The sequence below is a fragment of the Synchiropus splendidus genome, chromosome 2 (assembly GCF_027744825.2).
Source record: "Synchiropus splendidus isolate RoL2022-P1 chromosome 2, RoL_Sspl_1.0, whole genome shotgun sequence".
In the NCBI taxonomy this organism is placed as follows: Eukaryota; Metazoa; Chordata; class Actinopteri; order Syngnathiformes; family Callionymidae; genus Synchiropus; species Synchiropus splendidus.
In genome coordinates, this window is record NC_071335.1 from 21026487 (window position 1) to 21053529 (window position 27043).

Here is a 27043-nt window from a genome sequence, read left to right on the forward strand (position 1 = left end):
AAATATTCTCATGATATTCTTTTTTTTTACAGCATCAAAGAGCTCATGAGGATCATGCCGCCTTGCGTTACTCCTTCTATGATGTCATAAGTGCGAAACCAGGAGTACCTGCTGAGCTGCGGTCTCTCCAGAACCGCTGTCTCCTGCCTGGACTCTACTCCACTCACCTGGAGCGGTGGCTGACTTACTACCCGGCCAGCCAGGTGAAGCTTGATTTCTTTGGTCAGATCTGCTGCTGTGGCACAAAGATACAAGGAAAAACACTTTTGTCTCATATTTCTGCCTTATTATATCCAAGAGACCTTTAGTCTTATGTTTAACTGCCATCTGGTCCTCATCTCACAATGTACTGCAACTGTTGATATGCTCATTCCAGTTATTAAGGTTTTTAAATACAGTGGTACCTCGGTTCGTTCCGTTCCAGACGGCCGTTCGAGAAGTGATTTGTTTGAAATCTGAATCGATTTTTCCCATTACAATGAATGGAAAAAGAACTAATGCGTTCCTTAAAATAGTCTTTTGTAGGAGTGAATGTAGAGTGTCTGCTGCAGGTGGCTGTTCCTCTATGTGTGTGGCCGCTGCATGTGGGAGGGGTTGCCGAGTGAGTGAGGTCTCTCCAGAAGTGAAGAGGTGCCCGGTGCGTGTCCAGCTCTGAATGTGCGCTTCTGTGCAGTTTGGCTGTGACAAAGTCATAAACCAAGTCACGCTCTGTCCCAGACTCGCCTCATCCCTGTCCCAGCTCCAGCCCACAACAGGACATCAAACCCTGGAGTGAGCGCTCCAGCACCTCCCCTGTGACACTCTACCACGGTCCAGTGTGGAGACAGGAAAGGTTTTACACCTCAACATGAGGAAAAAACTGTCAGTAAATGTAGCTAACGGGACACGTCTGCATACAGAGGCTGCGCTATACACAATAACAAAGCACGTCGTGGGTCAGCTGATCGGTCCGCACACGTTATGGTTTTTACGGCTTTTTTTCGGGGGCGTTCGAGTTCTGGATTTTCGTTTGAAATCCGAAGCAAAAAATCTCGAAATTTTTGTTGGATTTGTTCGAAGTCCGAGACGTTTGAAAACCGAGCCCTCTCTGGTGACTTTGACATACCAAAAGCACATTAACATGCTTCTTCAGCAATTGTAATAATTTATTGATATTTGCAACATTCTTGCGCTGAAAATGACACTCCCGTCACAGGTGATGATCATAGACGGCCACCAGCTACGATCAGACCCCGCTGTGGTCATGGATGAAGTCCAGAAGTTCCTGGGAGTCACGCCTCATTTCAACTACTCGCAGGCCCTGACGTGAGTCTCATTCACTCCGCCTTTCATTCAGACTGCTCGGTGCCAAAGTGGGGATGGAGATCAATCATACAAAGCTTTGTCAATCCTGACCTCTAGTGGCCGTATGCGAAACTCTCAGAACATGAGTTGAACGTCAAGAATACTGAAGAATACAAGAATACGACTGTAAATTGAATTATTCAAAGAGGAAATTGCGTTATTTCGTCGCAAAGAGATACCATCTCTGAGAAGAAAATATGCCTAATACGAGTGCCACATTTTCAAATGACTATTTAGACAAATGGATCTAAACAAAAACGTAGCTTTTCAATTAATTTCACCTGATCATTCCCCCGCCCTCATAGTAGATATTGATCATGCCTTTGCACATCTCCCCATTTTGTTCCGCGACTGAGAGACTTGCCAAGAAAGCCCCGAGTCAGTTGCTGGCTTTTGATCAAATCCCAACACAGCAGCGCTTGTCTCTGGCTGACACCACCTGCCTGTGAGCGCGCGCGCATTAGTATCCCAAACACAGTGGCAAAAAGTGGAGCACCGTGTTGTACATAAACAAGCACATAAAGCAAGCAACGGCAAGTTTTATTGTCCCTCCTGTCGTGTGTTGATCACTCGGTCACTTTGTCCTGACAGCTACGCATGTGGCCCCAAACAAAACGCTTCATACGCCTCGGAATCTGATGGAACTATGCAGCATCTGGTCATCTGGTGTCGTCCGTTTTACTGTGCTCTTTGGTGTTTTTATCGCTGTACTGCACGTTGCTAAATGGTAGCTGAGATCCTGGGTCGGTACCATGGTGTCCTCCAGTTCGTCATGCCTCAATGATGCCCCTCAACTGTCCTCTCTTGATGTTCTAGTTCAGGCATGCAGCTCTTTCCCCAGTTTCACACAGCTCTTCCCCGCAGAACTGGCTGCAATGTTGGTCAAGTTCATTACAATAATCGTTTATACAGGGAATAAAGATGAAAAAGTAAGAGCTACTCTGGCGAAATGTCAAAATATTGTTCACTTAAACAATAAACTTCGCCACATGCGGTGGCATGAGCCACGAAAAAAAAATATATTAGTAAATGAATCACACATTTCTATCTACGCCGCTTGATATTTTGAGGAGGATCACGGTAAAATGTACGATTTTTAAAAATACGTGCACAAGAGAGATACGCCAGATGCGAAGCAGCAACCTTGTGACACACAGGGATGTGCTTTAACCGCTATACTGCCGCTAAGTCACATGACCAGCTGTTCAGATGAGCCTTACAGCCTTATATATGTGTAGGATGTGGCTCTTGTCAGCAACACAGTAAAACAATGTGGCTCTTAGCCTCTGACTGGTTGAACCCCCCCTGTGCTAGTTTGAGTCTCCCTCATTTCAGCAGCTTGCTTCCACAATCTTGTTCCTATCGTGACAGCTCACCTTTTAAATCTTTGCCCCACACACCACTGTCGATGTTTAAGTCCCACCGGAACATGTAGGCCTGCATTGAGAAATCGTTTTTCGGTGTAATCGAATGTCTCTTTTCATTTCAATTCTTCTTCCTGTCCACACTGTTTGTCACTTTGTCTCCTCTTGCTGTATTTCAGCAGCCAGTGTGGGACTAACTTCATGCTCATCTCCTCTCATCTGTCTTCTATTTCTCTCAGGTTTGACCCTCAGAAGGGCTTTTGGTGCCAGCTGCTTGAGGGAGGGAAGACAAAGTGTTTGGGAAAGAGCAAAGGGAGAAAGTATCCCCCCATGGATCCAGAGGTAAACAGTCGCCAGACAATGAGCGTCGTGCTCGGTTAAAAAGTGTGTGGCGCCGGTGTTTGCGGAGCTGAGAATAAACCGAGGGACAACCAGGGACATCTGGCTGGAATTTCCCAATGGACTCAACAACGGGGTGGGAACTGTCAAAACCATCAGGTCCGGACACCGAAACTTACAACCTAATTATCAGGACTGAGTAGTGACACTGCGCCCGGGAGAGAGGAGATGGAGGATCGGGACGGAACAGAGAGAGAATCCCACCCATAAATCCACAGAGGACAGTGACTCACGCATTGGCCCTCGCACAAACACGAGCCCCCACATGCTCACAAACTACAGCATGGCTGTCACCTGTGTTGACTCTTTTTTCAGCGGAAAAAAATGTGTTTTCCTGTTAACTTTGCGTGTTTTTCCCTGCTGTCCATTTCAGTCGCCATTAATCCTAATATGGTATCACTTTATTAATCCTTGTGATCTCCTTATTTCCTGTAAGCCTCAAGTCTTATACCTCAATTTGCTCCTTGATTAGATTTTATATCCCGCTGTCCCCAACTGTCGGAGCTTACGCAGGCCTCCATCTCATTCACAGCGATTAGCAAATTGATTTAAAAGACTTTTTTCTTTTTCTTTTTTTTTTTCCTGACCTCCATTACTGTTTCCCCCGACAGGCTCGAGCATATCTGTCCAGGTACTACCGGGAACACAATGTTGAGCTGTCAAAGCTGCTGCATCGACTTGGACAGCCGCTTCCCTCGTGGCTGCGAGAGGAGCTGCAGAAGGTCAGCGGCGTTGCACCGCCCCGTTTTGTTTTAACTCAGTGTTGATTTAATCGGGCTTGATATTCCGGGTAGGCTCCTTTGGGCCTTTTACAGTTGATGTTACGCCGCTTCATAGGTAGCAACACTTCTACAGGAAGTAGCCTTGAACTGTGAACGGCTTAAAACATGAGGATAAAAAGAGTACGAGTTAGGAATGCTTCGATCGATCGGCCACCGGCTGTCATTGCCGATCACACGTGTGACAGCCGGCGCTATGATGTAGCCACGCTGGTTGGGATGTGTCCGTTCCACTGCTCACTGGGCAGCAGCATGTCTGCTGAGAAGGTTCTATTAAGGTTTGGATCCTGCAGCACATGCTCCGCAGGGAAGCGTCTTCAACTTAAACGCATCAATTATAGCACTTGACGGAGTTTTTGGGGTTTGTGAAAGTGGGTGTTAGCGCTGCTAATGCTTAGCAACACCCGCCGGTCCAAGCGTGACAGTCGGAACGATGAGCAAATTTCCCAAAAATAACAATTCATTTCACCCAGCTAGATGACCAGCCTTTTTCAAGTGTCGAAGACAGAAACGCCCGGAGTCGGGTGCAGCGTTCATGAGCCACCTGAATCTGAAACTTTTGGAACCGTCCGGCGTGGAAAATTTCATAAATGCAGTGCTCTCTGTCTCGGAGTCCCACTACAAGCGGGCAGTATGTAAATATGTCACAAGACAAAGCAAAGTCTCAAGAGACTCACCAAACTGCCATCGAATTAAATGGTTTTCAGTTGTCCTTTTGACTTTGCTGCATTCTTGAAGAGGTATATGAAAACGTGTTGGAATTTAAATTATTTTATGATTCATTTTTTCACATTGTGTACACAGAAGGTCTCGAATTCAATGGACTGACAAATTCATTGTCAGTCCATGTGATCAGCAGCAAAAATCCTGATCGGAGCATCCCTCATACGACTGGTCACCTTAACTAAAAGACTCTGTATTTCTATGGTTGATCGCCTCACTAAATAGAATAACTGTTTCCCCTTCCCTGTCTCCTCCTCTTCCTTTTCCTCCCCCCAACCTTGCGTCCTCTTTTTTAAGGTTAGATAACCTTTGCGTCGATGAGCCGAGGTTAAAGGCCAAGGGTCAGTCACAGGAGTGCATCCGACCTTCAAATGCATCCACGAGACAGTGGCCTGTCAGCGGAGGTGGAGACGAGGACACGGTGCCTTGTTCTTACGTGGCCCGGGCAGGAGACAAGGACGAAGAGACAGAGACTGATAATCCTGGGGCGAGGAAACAGGACAGAAGAGGACGGAGTGAAGAGCAGCGAGGCACGTTCATCATGTGTCGCCCGAGACTGACCTGTGAATAACCTGCTGTTCAGTTTTCCACTCTTTATTTATCACACCGAAACGCCGCTGGTCAGCTGTGTGTGGTTGCCATGGAAATACTGTTGCACTAAGTTTGGTTCCCCATATCTGTAACATGGCTTTTCCCACAGGCAGAATAAATACAAGAGGAGCGTAGGTGCGTACTTTAAAGAACGAGCACAGACTCAGGGTGTTTTTTTTTTTTTGTTTCTTTCTTTCCTTTTCAACAGATTTATATTTACCTTGACGATTTTCTACTGTCTCTGATGTCAGCTGAGTTATTAAAGATAAGTTGCCTGCTTGTTATTTTTCTAGAACAGCCTGCGTTATAAATGGAGACGAGTTGAAACGAAAGACAACGGAGGAGCCATTCGAACACAAGGAGACGTAATTGCAACAAACAAGTTGCCCACTTTCGTCCCTTCTGCCATCATTGTTTGCCTCAAATTGAATGCAAAAGTGTCCATAACAAAATAAAAAGATGGATATTACAAGTAGCCAAGTATTTTTTTTTTATTATTCAAGCAACATTGTCCCAGGTTTCCCGAGCCTCAGCATATTAATGGGCACCGCTTGTGGGTCAATCGCGACAAACCTGAGGAGTGAGAGTCACTTCCACCCTACTCCCTTCAAAATAAAACATTACTTAAGCGATGCATATGCAGCAGCGAGAAGATCCAGAAGAATACCCTTCACCTCACTTTTGTTATGATTCTATTTTTATGATCTTCACAGTGCTCAATTCTAAAAACGCTGTGTGACATTCTTGACCCAACCCAAGAATTTCTGTCTTCAAATTACAAGCCTTTCACAGGCCGTTTTGTGTTTGACTTGAATTGTGTACATTCAATAGAAACAGAGGTTTCCCGAAAACCTGTCAATATCACGGCAGGTTTCTTCTCAAGAGCTTCTTCACTTGCCTGACCCATTAGAAAGCAGCTCTCTAGATGACCAGCCTTTTTCAAGCATCGAAGACAGCCCCGGACTGGTCGCCGTTTTGGAGTCGGGTGCAGCGTTCATGAGCCACCTGAATCTGAAACTTTTGAAAACGTCCGGAGTGGAAACTTTCGTAAATGCAGTGCTCTGTGTCTTGGAGTCCCACTACAGTGCGACGTGCCAACATGGGTGTTTGCATCCACGTTGTTTGACATGTTAGTGTTCTCTTTCTCATGCTTGAGAGTTCCGTCGCTACAATCTGTCCAAGACTTTTCCAGCACAACGCGTTTCGATACGCCAGTTTACGATCAGATGGCACCTCAGGAAGAGAGATTGATGCCAACTTAGGTGGAGCAAAGACAAATGGTGCGGAAACAAAGCATGAAAGTGAGGCTCATATTTGAATAATTACACGCTGCGACTGTTGTTTCGTTGAACATTTCATTGTGTCAGATGACTGGCGCTGCCTCGCCAGGTTATCTCACAAGGAGAGGTTGTATTGCCAGATCTTGGTTTGGCAGGACTCTGAACCTGAAACAAGTAAATCAAGAGAAACAAGAAAAGTCCACAGTGGCTCTTGGGAATGTGATATGTGAAGCTACCTTGCTGTTTCACTTCCATAAAAACATTGTGAATTCAATAAAATTGAAACAAGGGCCACTTCAGTAAAGTAAAGCACAAGATGATGCTATTTGCCCACAAAGACTGTAATAGCCTCAAATAGTTTTCACTAAAAGGCAACCAAGCAATTTATATCATTCATTATTAGTGTTTTTATGCCTATAATGCATGCATCTATTTTCATCCACTCATCTGAGGCCAAGTCACGGGGGCAGCAGCTATAGAAAAGAAGCCCATCTTAAGTCCAGTACCTGCTAGGAGCAACAGTTTTGCGATTTAATCTTCTTTAATCTGTAATCTGCAGACATTAAAAACAGAAAAAAGTCAATAAATTCCCTTAAGGAAACATGCATTTTAGTGAGGACAACATTCCAACAAGTTGGTGCCTTCACTCATATCCATTCATGTACTTAAATCTAATGCCAAAGTACTGAGACTGAACCTGTGTCAAAGAGCATGGTGAGAAAAACAACAGTCACACTGGCACATTAGGACCCAGTTTGCTGATGATCGTGTATTAAAAGTGCAAATCTCACATGATGAACATGCAATTGTGTTTTAACATGTGCTTTCTTGAGTCATGAGTGAAACTTTGGTCCCCTTTAACAGTTTTAAAACACTGAATTCTGTAATAAATAACAAGAAAAAGTAAAAAATAAACTGCATCATAAAATACAACAAATGTAAACAGTCTTCTTACAGATACAACAAAGCTCCCGTGGCCCGTAATACTGATAAAACAAGTGCTAATAACAACAGGTCATGAAAATGAAGAGGGTTGGCTTTTCAAGTTACTGGAAGTTCATGTGCTTCTTAGTTTCACGAGCGAGTTCCTGTTCTCTCATCATTTCCAGTCACTTTTCTAATCCACGCCCTGAAGGCTGAGACTTTGGTGTAGACGCCAGGAGACTGTTGAGTTCTGCAGGCGTGGCCCCAGGACGTGATACCGTAAACCACCCAGCCTCCACCGGGACGCTCGCACACCAGCGGGCCGCCGCTGTCGCCGCGACAACTGTCCACACGCCGGTCTTCCTCGGTGCTTCCGGCGCAGAGCATCCGGCTGGTGAAGGCGCCGTGGAAATGCTGCTGGCAATGGCGGCGAGGAAGGAGGGCGATGGGCGCCTGCTGAAGGGTCTTGGAGTAGGACCGCCCTGAAAGAGATGTTCACTGACTTAGCCAGTTCTTCCACCTACTTTTGAGCTTTAGAAGAGGACACAACCAGCCAGTTGCAGCTGGAATTTATCTAATAAATTCAATTTACCTTGCTCTTCCTCTCCAGAAACCCTCACCCAGGCCTTCATTCATACTCCCCTACTGCTAAAACATCCTCCTCAGCTTCACTCTCCTGACCAACAACACATCCCATTTAAATGGGTTTTAAAGCCGTCCCCACCTCAGCGAGCGTCTCCCACCCTGCCAGACACGTGCACAGAAGGACCCCAAGTGGTGCTCTCACACCAGCCATGTTCCCTGCATGAGAAAAGTGCCCTTTCCCCAGCTTCCTTTCTACATTCCTAAGAAAAAAGTTACTATCTTTATCGTTTATTTTTGTCAGTAGGTTCTCTATTTTGAGCACATGACCCCCGAAATGCCCACATCTGGTCATCTGTTTGGACCCACCTCTCATTCAATTCTCACTGAAGGAATCAAAACTATGAATGGACACATATGAAATGATGTAGTAAACAAAGAAGTGTGTAATGACTCAAAACATGTTTTAAATTTTCACACCTGATGCACTTATTGATGGCCATTTTTGATTGTTGAGCATTTGTTTATTTATGAGCTATTTATTATTTATATTATCTATTTTAATGTATGTATTCTCTATTGACGTATTTTTACTTTTACTATTATATTTATTTTGTCATGATATTGTCATGATATTGGTTTTAATCTAATCTGATGTCATGCGATGACTTTGCTCACTCTTGGCTTCTCACGATGAGCTTCATGATGTGGTCACCTGATAAGGTTTTCCAACAGGTGGCCACATCATGAAGCTCAATAAAAAGGCCAAGCGTTTGCAGCGCTGCCAACATATATCATATTAAACATAGTTATTAGTTATGAGTATTTAACAGAGAGTCAACATTTTTGTCATTGCGACATAATTCCACACATCCTGCTTTATATACTTGATGTCTTCAGTCTGTATCTACTATACATGAAGCAGTAAAAATAAAGTAAGAGCACTGAATCAGAAAGTCCAAACCTTCGGCCTGTGCTGTCAAGGATGTGTTTTTCTCTTCCTTTTTCTGTCCGAGCAAATTTGACCAGGAGTTTTGGATAGTCACGCCCCTTCAAAGGAGCCCTGAAGGCCAAACACTTGGAGTGATAGAATTTGTCTGTTTGCCCAGTGTCAGGGTGCACAAGAAGGAAGCCTTAAAACGTCGCCCTGGTGTTGTTGACACACACTCTCACACTCCTTCAACACAACAGGCTGCGGGCATTGTTTTTGCACAACCCTTCTTCATTCCAGGATGAATGACAGCTGGACGTAACTCAAAGATCACAGTCAGATGTGCTGGCGCATGACAGACAAACATGTGACCACGGAAGGAGGAACTTTTTTTTTTAACCTTTCTTCCTCATACTAATATCAAGTGGAAAAATCGTCATCAGTCCACAAATTTTGCCCACAGTTGAACGGCATGACCTGTGTAAATATTTCTCCCAGAAACAGGAATCAAACTGGTAAAATGAGGTGAAAAAGACTTCATTATTCAGAGTGAAATGATCCAGGAGAATCAGCAATGTTCTAAAGTAGTCCAGTTTTTTTCAAGTGGCAGGTGCTCCAGTGTTAGGCACCGATTGAACACACACTTCCCACTCAGTACAGTTTAGCTCTCCGTGCTTGTCATCTGTATTGCTGTGTTTTGCCTTTCCTTCTCTGGTGCCTGCATCTGTTTTGTGTGGTGTGGATCTTTTTGGTTCACCAGGGTTGCGGTAGGTGCAGGTTTTTGTTCCAACCAGTCACCTTCCACCAGTCAGGTGTCAGTGTTCAGCTGGTTGTGAGTCGGGTGCTGCTGGTTTCAGCTGACACCTGACTGGTCTAACAACTGCCCCCACTGCAGGCCCTTTGTTTGACACCCCTGGTTTATACATTAGAGACAGACACATTCAATGTTTGTAAACAGCGATGACATAAGAATGGTGGACGCACATTTTGGCGGAAAACCATTTTTCAAGCTTCGTGCGTGTGCCACCAAGGAACGGTGGGAATTTACCGTACTACTATAGAGCTCGCCGGAATATTAGCCACACCCACACGTCGGACTTTTGAGCCGAAAGCACGTCTTGAGACAGCGTCTCACATCTTTCGTTCACATTAAAGCCCTCAAAATGTGCTGTTTTCACCCAAAGTTCCGACACCATACCGGGTCTCACACCTCCAGGAGATCGACTGTTGACGGAGCTGTGGACACGCGGGCGAAAACAGCAGATTTTGAGTGCTTTAAGGGTCAATAAGCAGCCTCTGAATTCATCTGATTTCAGCCTCCATAAATTAGCCGCACGGTTGTATAAGCCACAGGGCTCAGACCGCAAGAAAAAAGTCGCGGCTTATAGTCTGGAAATTTCAGTACTCACACTGAAATTTTTTCTGGAGGTGGAGCTACCAGCCATTTTCGCTGACGACTGATGCATTTACCTTTTTAACTTAGAGACTAAAGTCAGCAGAACACATCTGTCGCAGCTCCGCTGGGATGAAACACGTGCATAACAATGCACATAATGTTCACGGCGCTTTGCTTTCCTGGTGACGTCATGATTCGGCCCCATTAGTATACTGACATTTCAATGTCAGTATACTTTGTGTTTGTTTGTGTGATCAGTGCGCATCTTGTTGTCGACCACAGCGGTAAAGCAAAACAATGTGAACAAACATCTGAATGTTTCATTGACATTTTGCATGTGTATTTTATGGCAGTCATCAATGGTGAGCTGCATCAGATGGGATCTGCTGCTTCTTATCTGGAAAATATCAGACAACAGAAATGGGCACCTGTCAAAAAAAACATCGGATTCCAAACCCGAACTACAGCAGTCAGAGATCAGCTGACCTAGTTCATGGGATGTGAGGTCCGAGAACTGGGACTGGAGGGATGATATATTTGGGAAATGTGGCATATGAGGCTTTTTTCCTGACTCAGCTCCCAACTTCTTCCCCCTGAGACTTCTGCTTCTACTCCTCTTTGTTTTCATTGGCTGATTGTTGGCTGAAGTGAGTGTTCAGTTTCCAGCATCTGAGCCATTAATATATGGCTGTTTTTAGAAAGAAAAACCCTTTCTTTCTCTCTAGTGGCCTGCAATGATGCCAGCGTGAAGTATTGATATCGTGGCCTCCAGGAATTTCACTGACCTGTGTCTCCCCAGCCGGTGATGTGACAGTTGCTCGCCTGTTTCAGCACCCGCTCCTTCCTCAGAGGCAAACACGCCGGGAGGACATGACGGCTGAATGACACGCATCTGCCAGACGCCGGTCCAAGCGCCCCCGGCGACAGTCGGACCAAGGCCAGGTCATAATCGTTCCGGTCCGGCCGGTAACTCGGATGAAGCTTGATCTCGTCCACACCATACTCCTCCTCGTGCTCCTCCGGGACCAGAGAGTGGTAGTCGCCCACTCTCACTTTGTACTGCTTGGTGCTGTTTCCGTACCTGCAGAGAGGAATGAGAGTCAGTTCCAGAGAGATGCATGAGCAGTTGCTGAGGCATCATTCATGACCCGGTCAGAGAGAGAGAGCTGGCGGCAGATCAAGCTTAATATGGGGGGCGTTCAGTCAACCAGGAGGGATTCTTCCTTTTCTAGCATAGAAAAAAGTAAAATATAACTTTTCAAAACTGAACTTTAATAGCCGCTAGATGTATGCATGGTTGGCATCCGAGGCTGACTAACTGAACGTCCTTGTTAGAATGGTTGCAGGTGTGGAAACACCTGAGCGCAGTATTCTCCCACTCATTTTCCACAAGTACTGCCATGATGCCGACAGCAAAAAAACAAAATGCTGCATCCGCTGTCACGCTGTCTTCCAGTCACTCTCTGGTCTTGTAACATGTCGCCACAAAAACTCTTTACGAAAACCAGTAGCCCGGGCCGTCACCGTTCCTATTCCGCCGATTGGGTCTATGGGTGCACACCTCCTTTTTACTACTTCCTTATATACATTTAAAGTAAATTTCACTTTGAATGATTCTTTTGGAATCACTGCACTTACTGAGGTAAGATGACGTGCTGCAGCGTGGAGCAATGAGTAGCAGCCCTGATGTAAAATGTGATTTTAAATATATATATATATATATATATATATATATATATATATATATATATATATGAAAAAATATATATATGTATTTTTTTTCCAATAGTCATTTAAGCATCATAGTAATAATTGACACACACTAGTACATAATACTGAAGATACACTAAATTTAATGCCGGCAACGGTGTGGCTTCCTCTCTTTTCAGTTTTCTATGGGGCGCCGAATGTAAAAATGAACACACTCGTTTTTTTCCTGATTTAGAAGAAATCTTTGGCAATATTTTCACAGATTTAACAAATATTTGTTACATTTGAAATACTACACTTTGGTGTTATTTTCCCATTGTTTCATCTCTGTAAGTGTTAAAACTAAATGCTGAATCTATATCTGAAAGCTGAATCTAAATATTAAATGTAAATCTAAATGTTGAATCTAAATCTAAATATAAAATGTAAATATAAATCAAATATTAAATCTCAGTTTTAAGGATTAAGACGGCCCTTTCCTCCAAGTGGAGACTTGGGCTTCCACACACTTTCAGTTAGTTCAGAGGAGACAAGGAGCAGAAGGGGGCGCCTAAGTCTCCACTTGGAGGAAAGGGCCGTCTAAATCCTTAAAACTGAGATTTAAGATTCAGACTTCGATTTAACACATAGATTTAGACTGAATATTTAGATTTAAGATTTAGCATTTAGCACTTACAGAGATGAAACAATGGGATGTAACATGAAAATGTAGGGGCATCTAAATCCTTAAAACTGAGATTTAAGATTTGAATTTATATTTTATACCTATATTTAGATTTAATATTTAGATTTAATATTTATACTCAATATTTAGATATTGATTTACGCTATAGATTTAGCATTTAGATTTAACACAGAGATGAAACAATGGGATGTAACATTAAAGTGAAGCGTCACAAATGTAACAAATATTTGCTAAATCTGTGAAAAAAATGCCAAAATTTCTGGTACATCAGGAAAAAAAAAAAAAAAAAAAAAAAGACGTATATATATATATATAATGAATCATATAATATTTATATACGATTTTTTTTCTTTTTTACTTTTTAATTTTACTTTTCATTTATATAATGTATATAATACATATTATGATTTTACACGTAAAAAAAAAATCAACTTTGTTTTTATTATAAATTTCTATATTTCTATAGTGATATTGTTCTTATGGGGGGTGAGGAGGGCCCAAGTGGATTATTTACAAATGGTTGGCACGTGAAACATGGGCAAAATGCAAGGTAATTTACCAATAGGAGGTGAAATTAGGCTTTTCTTGATGGTTTCATTCGCAAAATGAAGTCAGTGAAGACAGAGCCACTTCTTCCTTGGATCTCTGGACAGTGCAATCTGTGCTGACAAGGGTGATTCAGGGACGGCGTCCCAGCCAAGGGAGCCGTAACAGGAGAAGAGTGTCAGATGGATCTTCTCATCTGAGTCCAATCCTGGCCTCTGATTCCAGCTGAATGTTGTTCAAGCGTGCGGCGCTACTTATCAAGCCGTATTCATGAGCCCTCACACGCTGATCCATTTGGCTCATGGTGAAGACCTGTGTCCTATGTTGGGGCTTAGTACTGTTTGGCAAGCTCACAGAATTGGAGCTCCAGAGTATAAATAGAATTGACATGACCTATGATGCATCCTGACAATCCATAGTGTTGGCAGCGGAGTACCACTTGGTTATGTTTCTTGCATTTGGTGACTCTAGATCTGATTTCACGTGCGAGAAAGAAAAATGATTTTGATGATTTTACTTGAATCGTCCGGATTGTGCAGGATATATGGTCAGCATATTGGATTAATCCCAAACTGGGGCGTGACAGCTCAATCTGAAACAAGTGTCACAGAGGAGAAAAAAAATAAAAATAAAAATAATATATATATATATATATATATATATATATATATATATAGAGAGAGAGAGAGAGAGAGAGAGAGAGAGAGAGAGAGAGAGAAAGAATCATTTAATAAATATTTATATATATGATCGATTTTACTTTTCATTTATATATTCTATATAATACATATTATAATTTTACTCATTAAAAAAACTTTTTCTAACTATATTTCTATAGTGAGCAGGGCCCAAGCGGATTATTTACAAACGGTTGGCAGGTGAAGCATGGGCAAAATGCAAGGTAATTTACCAATAGGGGGTGATATTAGGCTTTTATTTTGGTTTTATTGTGTCATGCACCTTCTTGTTTTCTCCCCACTCTCCTCACTGTAAGCTCATGACAGTTGAAGACACTTGGGTTTCTGTATCTTTCTTTGTTGGCTCCATTCTGCCGCGCGTCAGTTGAGCAGCGGAGTGTTGGCTAGTTTGCTCGGATTCCTCATTTCCAGTACCAAGCGAGTTATTCTTGAGCAAGAGTTTTCTGTTGACTTTCTTAAAGTTTCCTGATCCTTCTTTACGTACGTCTCCGTTTTCAGTATCTACTCTCTGACCCAGTCCAGTGACGCCCGAATTCTCCTTATTGCCTGACTTGTTTATGTTCATGAAACAGATTCATTCTGCGTCCTGAGTCAATTCATCTCCCTGAACTCCACAGAACACAAAATCTCTTTTTGATAAAGGTGTGGCTTGTTCTCAGTCAGTCACTTCACCAACGTAAATCATGAGCAAACATACGTCATTCCTCTTTACTGCAAACGGCTGCAGTGACAGATAGAAAATCATTTGTTCAGGCTGAAACAAAGCAAAGTCACTTCTGTCTTGCACTCAAAGGGCAAGGTTCGCAGTAAGAGGTCATCAGTTATTCCAGGGCGGACATCAAGAGACAACCACTTACAAACACACCGCTGTGGAAACTTTCCTCTGAGCTGTGATGTATGCTTTCTAAACTGAGATGACCTGAGAAAAAGCCAGAGCAGCCCAAGAAGGATGTTTGTCTGATCCAAGAGCAGCTAAACAGCGGTTTAAAAATGCAAACAATGACATTCTTAGAGCTCACGACTGCCTTTCAATGACTCTGCATGGTGGAAAGTGGAGCTATGAGGAAAGAAACCTGATCCTACTTGACCTCACCGTCTCCTGGTTGAGCACCCTCATAAACTTTTTATGAGTCTTTACACATGTGTTTGGTCTCTTTGTTCTAATATGCTTTTCTGCTTCCTCTTCCGTCCCTGATTCATGCATGATGTGACGGATTCCACCGTGATGGCGCCGGTCCTGATGAGGTCCATGTCATACAATCTCAGCACCAGATCTTGACTGAGATTTTGCAGAAGCAAGTCGCGACAGCAAAACAACAAATGGTTCTTTGTGGCGCCGTGGACCGTCACGGTGAATTGTTGAACTCATTTTAGGTCTGTGTTTCTGCTGAATGACCAACAGTTTTTTTTACCTCTTGAAACAGTGCGCTGAGGTGAGAACCCAGCAGCTATCGATGAGAGTGGCTCCACACACCAGCCTCCCGTCACCGCGAGTTCCTCGCAGTCGGATCGCAGCCTGCCACGGCCACCCGCCTCTTTGGATAGACAGAAGAGGATCAGGGTTTGATTTCACAAACATACAACTACACAGATGTAGAAAGGCACAACCTCAAGGGCTCTGTTTCAGTGCTTTCTTCGAAGAATAAGAATAAGAAGCTGCTTTATTCGCCATGTATGTTTTGTTTCTTTTTTAATAATTAAAATTGAAGTAACAATTTGGCCAAAACCACATGTTTAAAGTTCTATTATTTTGAAAAAATAAAAATAAAAATAAAAATAAAAATAAAAATAAAAATAAAAATAAAAATAAAAATAAAAATAAAAATAAAAATAAAAAAGTGATGTAATTATTTGGCAAAAAAAACATTTGGAATTTCAAAATAACAAAAAATACAAATAAAAATAAATTGAGAAAATTTCAAAAAACAAAATTAAAAAAGTTAAAATAATAAAAATGAAAATGGAAGTAACTATTTGGCCAAAAACACACTTTTTAAGTTCTATTGTTTCGATTATTAATGAATATTTTGGGTGGGATTTGATGTTTTGATGTTTATACTTGACTTAAAACAGACTTCTCACTTCATATCTCACACAAGAAAGGGCTCATTTATCATGTTATAACTGGTGACTCCGCTAATTTACCTCAAAGAGTTTTCCCCTCCGATGATCCGTCGCTGCCGCGTGTGAATGAGGCGCAGACCACAAACAGAGTTGGCCGACTCCACTGAGACAAAAGATGTGTTTAATGTTGATCAGTGACCAGCAAACCACCTGTTGGGCTGACATGCTGCGAATCATGGAGGCACATGTAAAGAAAATATGGCTCCCTTCACACACATTGTGATGTGAGGTTTATACTGTAAGTGCTTTAACAGAACAGGTATTTTAGAGGAGGGGCAAAAAAAAAACCACCCTTGGACGTGACGCCATGTTTGCAAAGTGAGAGATGATGGTGTCCAGTTCATGCCGCACCACATGTGAGGGTAACTGATACTTTCGTGAGTCTGTTTGACAGCAATACCACGGTGCTGCACGTCGCACCATCTGGAAATCCTAAAATTGTTTTCTAATTGGGCAAATATTTTAGGGTGTTTGTCATCATCGTGACAGATGAAAAGGGGTTATTAAATATTTACTTTGTAAGAAGAGGGATTTCAAACAGAACAAGTGGCTCACCTTTGACCTCTTTGGGGCTGGAGTGTGATTCTCTGTAGTCACAGATGACGCCGGCGTCCTCGCTGTGGCGGCAGTTGTGTGTGCCGGGGGACTGTTTGATGCAGTCAGCTAAGGATCGCTCCTCTCCACTGCACTTGACATTGTCCACGTGGATCAGTCCCGTTCCTTCCCCGAAATAGGCCATGACCCGGGCCTTCGCCACCCCGCTGCCAAGAAACACCACACCATTGTTTTCTCAGTGCGAAGAAGCCACATTTTTCAGTTTGAATGATTTGGTATTTTACTGAATGGAATGATGGACCCATTCGTACATTTAAACGACAAAATACTGTTTATTTTGCATCAGTCTGACAATAGCACAATAAGCCACGATGGTGGCTATATTCAAGTTTTTATATCACCTTATTTAAACTAAAGCTCTTTTAATGTCTTGAAAATATTTGTGTAAGAATTTCAATTCTATAAGAATTTCAAGTACATTCAGAGTAGTGGAAACCCTGGCCATTGTGTATATATATAATTTGCTTTCTTTATTATTGTTTTTTTTAGTAGAGACAGACCGACCAACAGATTGTTTTTGTTAAGCTGAAAAACAGTGACATAATGTGTTTTTTCTTTGATGTGTATCTATGTAATTGCGAAGCCATATTTTGTGTTGCGGACGGCACATTTTGCATGCGTCGGACTACAGAAATGAGCTGCTCCCTCTGTGACTCATATTCCATCTGGGTGTAAATCTGCGGTGATAAAGCCGTGTAACTGTTATTGTTTGACATTCTCAGGAGGTGACGGAGCAGGTCGCGTCACTGAAACAATCTATGCGATCATAAGAGCCGTGACCTGCACTGTGGTTGGTGCGTGAAGCCAGTGACAGACTCGGATTTGGAGAGACGATAAAAACACTCATGTTCTAGTCCAGCGTCAGGTGTGTCCTGGCAAATGATCCTGTTTCACCTCATTTGTCCGGAGATAGAGGCGAGCGATCATGAACAACAAACATGTTGACAAGCTCGCAACTTGAGGAGCTCACATGGATTTGGTCTCATTCTTTCTATACACTACAGATCTATGCTCATGTGTTGACGGTTCATCACTCGCAGCTGAGCTGCGCTGGATGCGCCTCATCCAACACACATTCACAGCGAGGAAGCCGGCCAAATGTGCAAGTTTGAGTTGTTTTTAGACCTGATGCGCCTCTAACTTGACCACACACCTTCACAACAGATTGATGGAGTGAAGACTGTCTGCATCACAGAGCCAACAGAGCTCGCTCACTTCAAAACGATTGACTCTTGTGAATTATTTAAGTTTTGTTTAGTTTCATTTTGTTTAATGACAACATTTGACAAGCGAGGGAAGCTACTGAGGCGGTTTGTGATCACCACTTCACCACTCCAGAGGACCTGATCCGATCCAGATGGAGTTTTATCTGCGCCTCACCGTGTCACTCAAACCAGGCGTCAGAGAAAACACCAGGCAGTTTTCCTTCATTATCAGCTTGCAATTGTCTCCCTAAATGGATTTGCCAGTCTGGACTTTGAAAATTGCTTCAACGTGAATCCACAGCTACTTGCCCTGGAACTGTGTGTGTGTGTGTGTGTGTGACGAGGCTTAAAGTGGAAACAGACTCTGCGAAAGAAAAATGTAAAGAGAAATACGAGGTGGGCTCAGATGCCAAGTCTGGGAGCTGCGAGAGTGCAGTGTGCAGCGAGGCAGCCATTATTTCCAAACCTGAAAAGTGTTTCCTGACCAGCAATAGTCATTTCAACAGACAGAAAACAGCTAGTGGAACATGAACAAAATGACGTAAACATGTATTGATGTTTATACTTTATACGCCGTGCTTGTGGCGACACACCTTGGAGCAAACTTTATTGTTTGTGTTATTCCCTGAAAATCATGTGACTATTACTCATACATACCTAAACCCCATCTGTCGACAGACTACTTCAGCGTCGTGATCGGTCCAGCCGTCGTCGCACACCGTCCCCCACTGGCCAGACAGGTATATCTCCACCCGACCCTCCCTGGGGCTCTCTCCCCCCACCAGCCTCACTGGAACACCTGGATGACACACACAGACACATACTTCTGGGTTTGGTGTTGGAAAGTCTCTGTCAGCGACAACAGATTTGTGTGCATCCTCACCAAAACTCCCTCAGGCTAATAGCGCTCAACTCGATCTACCAGTCTGACGTGTCGGCAGAATGTGCTCGTGTTTCCGCCACAGGAGCCGTGATTTCCATGCAGATACAGTAACCGGCTCCAACCCTCAGAGTTCAGAGGCAATTTACTTTCATTGCCTTCTGGCGTCGTGACAAAAATGTGTCTCATTCTCGCTGTTTATCAACGTCTCAGTCAATCCATCTGCAGGCCAACAGCAGCGGAGGCGTGACTCCATGGTCACTGACCTCAGTGATAAATTCTGATGTCAATTCTGTGTTGACAGAATCGGGAGTTTGTTGATTAGCAGGAGATCATCCGCATTTCATTGAGCTTTCAAAGATAATGAGACCACTTTTCTGATGTGACACGGTTCTTTCATGTTAAAAATAGCACCTGTGAATAGAGCATTCACACTGTAGATAGGCGGAATGAGGACAGTGAGTCAGGGCTGAGGTGTTCTGTAGAGTGAGTCAGGGTGCGGAGGATTACATCAGGGATCAGCCCCGTTCTGTTTGCTGTTGTCATGGACAGGCTGAGAGACTACGTGGGGGGGAGGTCCATGATGTTTGCTGATGATATAGTGATCTGTAGTGAGAGTATAGATAGACAGATAGATAGATAGACAGATAGCTAGATAGATAGATAGATAGATCGATAGATAGATCGATAGATAGATAGATAGATAGATAGATAGATAGATAGATAGATAGATAGATAGATAGATAGATAGATAGATAGATAGGTAGGTAGGTAGGTAGGTAGATAGACAGACAGACGGACAGACAGATAGATAGATAGCAACAGTCTCACTGTCCTTAAACACACGGAAAAACAGAGTGATCCGGAGGTATATAGATAGACAGACAGACAGACAGACAGACAGACAGACAGACAGACAGACAGATAGATAGATAGATAGACAGACAGACAGACAGACAGACAGACAGACAGACAGACAGACAGACAGACAGATAGACAGACAGACAGACAGACAGACAGATAGAGAGACAGACAGACAGACAGACAGACAGACAGACAGATAGATAGATAGATAGAGAGACAGACAGACAGACAGACAGACAGACAGACAGACAGACAGATAGATAGATAGATAGATAGATAGACAGACAGACAGACAGACAGACAGACAGACAGACAGACAGACAGATAGATAGACAGACAGACAGACAGACAGACAGACAGACAGACAGACAGACAGATAGACAGACAGACAGACAGACAGACAGACAGACAGACAGACAGACAGACAGACAGACAGATAGATAGATAGATAGATAGATAGATAGAGAGACAGACAGACAGACAGACAGACAGACAGACAGACAGACAGACAGACAGACAGACAGACAGACAGACAGATAGATAGATAGATAGATAGATAGATAGATAGATAGATAGATAGATAGATAGATAGATAGATAGATAGATAGATAGATAGATAGACAGAAGCATCACCACCATCTGCTAATCTCCGGGAATCTATAAAAATATGACTTGCACTCAGAGATGTGTGTTTGCGTGCGCTGCTGGTTGTGAGGACAGTTCATTTGCCAGGGGAGGAAATGAGTGTTTATGTTTAATCTTTAGACACGCAAACACGTTATTTCCTCTTGTAGAACAGATTACTGCCTTCGCACAAACCCTGATGTGGCGATCTCACCAGAGACAGTTCAAAGTGATACACGGCTTATTGCAATTTTCTTCAGTTCCAAGTTAACACAAAGCAATCTGCCTCTGGCATCCTGAGGGCCTGGGAGGGATTTACACACAGATAAACACCCTGACTAATATATAGAATAATCCACAGATGCTTTTTTTTAGCTTCTTCATGGGATGTCAGAAAAGAAAGGGAGTTTTCCGAATTTCCAGAGCAACCTGCGACGTGGAAAAGGCTATGAAAGTCAGCAGCCACCAACTTTTGTTAACTCTTTCGCTTACAGAGTGGAGACTTTCATCTATAAAACATTACTGCAGACCACAAAATGGACAGTTTTAGGCCAAAAACTTGAAGTTCATTCCTGGCCAGCACATATCATGAATGTCTGCAGGTTTATAAATGACTCATTGCACTCAGTCCTTCCTGCTTCCACATACAGTGATGCAAAGATAATTCAATCTGAAGTGTTTGGTTGCATTTCTATCATTCATTCAAAATAAAATGTACATTTTTTACCTGGTTTTTTTCGTACTGATCATGGCTTCTGCTTGTTTTTGTCTGAGATGAAATCTGTTGGCCAAGTTCTGTAGGCAGCATGAGCTAAATGACAGCTGTGTCTCTGGAGCCTCATACGATACCCTTCATTGACTGAAACAGGATGTTGGCCCTTCCACCCGTAAGATGAGAATTAAGGGAATTAATTGAGAGCAGATTGCATAGATTGAAAAAGCAGGCCTTCATTATGATAGCTCTATTGTGCGGAAACTAGAAGTGGGAATTGGTAAGTTGAAAAATCTCAGGTCTGTTATTTATTTTAGTCGTTTTAGGACATTCATTATGTAGATAAAGGTGCTTTTTCAATGCCCATCTGCAAGACAACAGTTGATCAACTCACTGAAATTCTACAGCTATTTAAAAGTCGCTCCAAAACAGAAAGTATCTTACTGGGTGGATGCGTGTCTCTGTTGGGGTCTGGTCTGCATTTGATGCTCACATCTTCGTAATGTGTGCAGTCGTGACGGAGCCACTGCCCTTTGTTGCACAGCAGCAGGCTCGGCTCTTTCCCTGTGCAGCTGACATCGTCCAAAATAATGGGACCGGACCCCTTCCCGAACGGCGGCACCGGGGTGATGTCCAGACCTTCGGATATAAGAGTCTCTCCTGATCTAGACGGGAAAAATGAGATGATGACGTGTTCTCAGCAGTTCCTTACGTTGGTCTGGATTACCTGTAGCCGAGTTGCCGGCACACCACTTGGGTGTTGGAATCTGTCCAGCCATCGTCGCACACCGTGCCCCATTGTCCTTTGTAGAACACCTCCAAGCGCCCCTCGTGGCTTCCCGCGCCCCCCGATAACCTGACTGTGCCATCTACCAGAACAAAAAAAAAATGCACGTCGCAATATTTGTTCCTTAGAAATGACATACTCCTTAATGCAGGTAGCCTGTTGGGGGCAGTATTACACCAAAGCGGCATCTCATCTGTCAATTCAAAAGACGACAAAGAAGAAGAAGTAGCAGGGAGGAGGAGCAAAAAACATTTCAGGATCAGCAGCAATGCCATCTGCAGCTGTTTGACTCTTTTGTCTTTTATATCTCCATTAACAAAGCAAATGCTTGTCGCTCTGTCTCTTTCTTTTCTTTGATACTATGCAAAGGATTCTGGGTACTCCTCAATACCGAGGTCGTGGAGTTCCTCAAGAGGATTGGGACGGTCCTTGCGCCTCGCGAGAATGCACATTTTTGAGGTTGAGGTTGAGAAATAAGGAAGGAACTGGAACACACACTTGCTCTCTCAGTGTGTGTGGGTGAGAATCATCTGCTCGAGGATGGACATCGAAAGATCTTGATATCTAAGGTCGACCCTGTTTGAAAACTGCTTATTTTGGGTGTGTATGCAAGATGTTACCCAGGACAAAGCAACTGGTGAATCATTTCATTGTCTCAGTGCAGAGAAAAGTTTGGAAGAATCCACCACCAACATTACTGTGATTTACTACTCAAGATCAGCCTCCGTCCATTTTGGCTGAGACCTTTGAAATAAGTATGTCTGCATATCATTGGAGGAGTGGAGGCTGTGTAGAGTTCTCCGCCCGTACATTTGCTGACACAATAACTGTAGAATGGACGAGCAATTTTCAATGATGGCTGGAAATTTGCCAACTTAGAAGTGATTTTCCCGTGGTAGTTCATCAGGATTTACAAAGCGCTGCTGTGTTTTGTGCCATTTTTTTTTGTTTGGTTTTGGTCTTGACCCGGTCTCCGGTTCGGTCCTCTGGTCTTCAACACTGCACCTTCATTGTTATTGTTAGCATTTGTGTTTGTTGTGAAGGCGGGAAAAGCCCTTTCCTCGATGCCTAATATGCAACCATTTCACCCCCCCTTGCACCTCATGTCAGAGGCTTGAGGATTATGTAGCATGCATGGGTGTACTGCCGCTGCCAAAGTTCTCAAGTCTCAAATGCTGCTGGAGTGAATGAAAACCTCCTGGTGATCTCAAGGTGTGAATGACATGGATTCTGTTGAGCATCAATGTGGTCAGAGCTAAAAACGTGTACGCATTTTTCGGCTTCTGTCTGCCTCACGTGTTTTTGCTTGAGAACGTGCTCTTCTTGATCCCGCATCAGGGTTACTTGAAAGCTGCAGGAAAACTAAAAACCTTGAAGCATGTTTTCTTCCCAGACAGTAGGTGAACATAAGCAGCCTGCGACACGTGCACTGCTTTCAACTCTGAAAAAAAGTTGTATTTCTGTAAGGATTATTTAAAATTAAAATTAAAATTAAAATTAAAATTAAAATTAAAATTAAAATTAAAATTACAATTTCCTACCTGTGTGATTTAAATATCTGCATTTAAAAGAGTATCATTTGATAGAAAGTATTTCCATCTCCATAGAGTTCTTACCTGTGAGGGGGTTGCAGGAAACGCCAGCATCTTCCGAGTGCTGACAGTTGTGGCCTCCCCAGGCACTTTTGGAGCACTGATCAAGAGTCAGCTCATTGCCTGTGCATGCCACCTCATCCAGCCACACACGACCTGAGCTTTTTCCAAAACGTGCTTGGCCCCACGCCCGTGCAACCCCACTGCAACGGAAGACAAAACCATTCAAAACAAAAACAAAAAAAGCTATAGAACGCCATGACAGAACATTGACATTTGAAGTGTGGTGTAGCTAAATATGCATATCTCTGTGGTACCACAATCCTGGCGGGGACAATGAGCTCGATTCATTTCCCCAGAGCCAGATGTTCTTTACTGCCTGCTCATCTCTCTCTGAATTAAAAGAATACTTGTCATACTTTGGGACGCTGAGGGAGAGAATGTGAGGGAGGGAATTTCTGCTCCACACAACTGGAGTCATATTCAGTCGTTGATGTACATATTGAGTGACAGATGATGATATAGATCTGTGTTTGAGTGACCCTTCACCTCAGCCCCAGCTGTCGACACACAACCTCAGCGTCGCTGTCATCCCACTGGTCGTCACAGATGGAGCCCCACTGGCCCGCGTGAAAGACTTCCACTGTGCCCTCTGATCCGCTCCGACCTCCAGTAAGGCGTATGGGGACTTTTACTGCCGCTAAAACAGTCATAAAAAGCAAAACCTATTCAAGGTCTCTTCACCTGCATACAGTCACGCTTGGAGGGGGCCGACCTTTTTCCTCTGTGCACGTAACTGCTGCAGCACGGGTGCAGTCGCCTCCATTCCACGGTGTCTTGCTACAGTGGAGCAGATCTGGCTCATGTCCCTCGCAATGGACGGCACTCCAGTGGAGCTTAGCTTGGCCAGGACGGAAGAGAGGCACAGCACGAGCGCGACCTGAGAAGCTGAAGAGAAATCACCAAACTCAAACCCATTGTGAACTTCAAATAAGACTTAAAAAAAAAATGGATGTCTCAAGTTGTATGGAAACACTGCTTAAATAATGTCAGTTGTTATCGGATTAATTGCGAAAGAAACCCCAAAATGTGTGCTATATATAATTGATATAAAGTTCTGGTACTAGCTGCTTTTTATTTACTGTTCTTATGCTTAAATTTAACAGTGTTTTTTATTGCCTTAAACAAGGCATTAAGTAGTTAGTACACAGCAAACATGAAGGTTGTCAGGTCTACTACTATATTGTTTGTATTTATTTATGTTAAATTGACAGACCTGATGTCCCTTTACCATTTAAGTAAAAAAGCAGTACCATATGTATGTCAGTAAAGTTAAAATATGAATGAAAAATAAAAACAAAAAACACTGAAAAAATATATATTATTTCTTTTAACAATTGGCTGTGTGACACTGACATGTGGCTGACATTTGGCCTTTGTCGAGCTGCTTCAGATTTCCATTGTCTGTGTGAATGCGCACACACACGCCAGCATGCCTGAAGGAGTCAGTGTTATAGGCCACATGCACACGTGCGTGAAGTCCTTTCCAGGTCAGTATGCTTGACTGAAGTGAAGAAGTAAGTGATAGAACGTATCATGACAAGAATAGATTCTAAATACTGTTGTAAACGGGGATTTCTTCTTTTAACTGAGGCGGTGCTCTGTTTATTATTTTTCTTGAAGACAAGAAACAAGGAGTCGGTGAGGTACAAACAAAGAAAGAGCTGGTGACATAGTAAATAGCTCCGCAGTAAAAGTATTTAAATACTAGGAGGCAATGGAGGGCTGGAATGTGAGGGTCACAGAAGATATGTGCAAGGGCTGTGGAGACAAGGAGCAGGAAATTCTCACTCCTTCACGTAGAATTTCCATCATGCCGTCACCATCTGTCAGAAGATGTTCTGTCGGGTGTGACACATGTGTCAGAGCAAGTGTGCGCTGCCTTACCCTCTCCCCAGCTGCCTGCAGACCACAGCAGCGTCTTCGTCCTGCCAGTTGTCGGCACAAACAGAGCCCCATTCTCCGCCCAGGTAGATCTCCAACCTGCCATCCAGCTTGGAGCGACCGCCTTGCAGACGCACTGAACCTGGTGCACAAACATGAGCTTCATATACCGTGACCCGGGGAGGTGTCTGAGTATTTTCGGTATGGTGACTCATCTGGGATTTCACATCTTAAGAGGTAGATTTCACAACATGTGACAGCCTCTGGGGTTTGCTTCTCAAAGGTGATGTACGTTATGAAATAGCTTGATGGAAGGATGGAACTTGCTGACGTCTTTAAATTATGTGCTGACAGTTGCACCTCCATTCAGGACCCAGTTTACACCTGTGAGCTTGATGTTGACGGAAGATGAGCAGGATAAAAATAGCGACCTCGCAACTAAACATGATGAGACAGCCACACCTGAGCAGCATCACTAACAGTCTCATGAAATTTTAACTATGAGCATCCTTCATTTGCCTGACAGGGCTCAGCCGTTTATTAAGTAGCTTCATCTTGTTAAATGCAACACGTCTGATTTGAATTTGTTTCTGTTCTTCTCCTCACTTCAACATTCAGTTCACTCAGGAAAGCCAGTAAGAAAGCCAGTAGGTGAAAATAAGCAGCCCCAGGCACTTCATTCAACCTTGACCCTAAATAGGAAAAAAAAAAAAAGGAAAAAAAAGGGATTTCTGTAAACATTTCCAAAGACTATGGTCTGCTTAAAAATAAAAATAAAAATAAAAATAAAAATAAAAATAAAAATAAAAATAAAAATAAAAATAAAAATAAAAATAAAAATACATAACATTCCTTTTCACAAAACGATTTTACAGTTGTTTACACGTCCGTCCCCGCGACCAGGCCCGCGTGTTTACCTTGTTTACAGTCGCAGTAGCCCCAGTCCACTCTGCCTTTATGGTTTCTGAAAAAGCACCAGGGGCGTATTCTGCCGTCCGGGTTGCGACAGCGGTTGTGCTCTCCAATTCCTTTACCCGGGTAGCGCTCCACGAAGCCGGCAGTCTCGGTCCAGTTGGTGCAGAGAGCGCCCGACTCTGTGACGTCGATCGCTCCCCGGTAAAAGCCGTCTCTCCCGCGGCTCTGGACGCAGTCGTCAAACGGCTGAATGAATGAAGAGGAGCTGCAGCTTTCGATCGCCACCAGAATCGCCAGTGTCAAAAATAGACATGTCAGATTCATGTTCAGGTTTCGTCAGTGGCGACGGGAGATGTGGAAGACATCAACTGGAGAGACACGCTCTCCAGTCAATCCTGCCGAGAGGGGAGGAGAGGGGGAGGCATCGGGGCGAGTCAGAACAGCGCGCGGGTCAATGGAGGTGCGATTCACCAGGAGAAAACCTGCAGGGTGCCGCGCCAAAGTGCCGCACATTGTGGCATGCTGCGACGTGTTGTAGTTACTCTGTCATTACATCAATTGTTATTGTTATTGTTATTGCTTTTGTTATTGTTATTGTTATTGTTATTGTTATTGCAGATGCCAACAGAAAGTAGTCCAAATTGTGGTTCGGGGCCATCAACAGCCCTCTGTTCAATTTCATATGGGCCCCCACCATTAAAGGTCTGACAGTGTGACTGCTGTTGTGACTGTTTTCTTCGTTGAAATCAAGAAGAAGCAGACCACGTTCGCAGCGTCACGGTTGCCCACTCACCTCACTGAAAATAAATGCATACATCACCGACACATT

General features: G+C 43.5%; 2 protein-coding genes across 3 annotated transcripts in view; one reads left to right on the forward strand and one right to left on the reverse strand.

Moving 5' to 3' along the window:
• Positions 1-5672, forward strand: part of ndst3 (N-deacetylase/N-sulfotransferase (heparan glucosaminyl) 3) — a 44164-nt gene extending 38492 nt beyond the window's left edge. The window contains exons 11-15 of one of the 2 annotated variants that reach the window (XM_053855217.1): positions 33-203; positions 1196-1305; positions 2948-3050; positions 3719-3829; positions 4907-5672. In XM_053855217.1, coding sequence (XP_053711192.1) covers positions 33-203; positions 1196-1305; positions 2948-3050; positions 3719-3829; positions 4907-4915 — 504 coding nt within the window. In that variant the 3' untranslated portion in view covers positions 4916-5672. The remainder of the gene's footprint in view (positions 1-32; positions 204-1195; positions 1306-2947; positions 3051-3718; positions 3830-4906) is intronic. The other variant, XM_053855216.1, reaches the window with a different exon arrangement.
• A 1112-nt stretch (positions 5673-6784) lies between these two features.
• prss12 (serine protease 12) lies at positions 6785-26644 on the reverse strand. Its single transcript, XM_053855968.1, has 13 exons — positions 26217-26644; positions 25303-25441; positions 24131-24303; positions 23905-24055; positions 23380-23558; positions 21704-21845; positions 21421-21641; positions 18554-18695; positions 16632-16837; positions 16098-16179; positions 15365-15487; positions 11099-11394; positions 6785-7886 (listed from the first exon to the last, which is right to left on the reverse strand). Exons 1-13 carry the CDS (start codon positions 26536-26538, stop codon positions 7555-7557), a joined length of 2508 nt encoding a protein of 835 aa, XP_053711943.1. The 5' UTR covers positions 26539-26644; the 3' UTR covers positions 6785-7554.
• Positions 26645-27043: the final 399 nt, after the last annotated feature.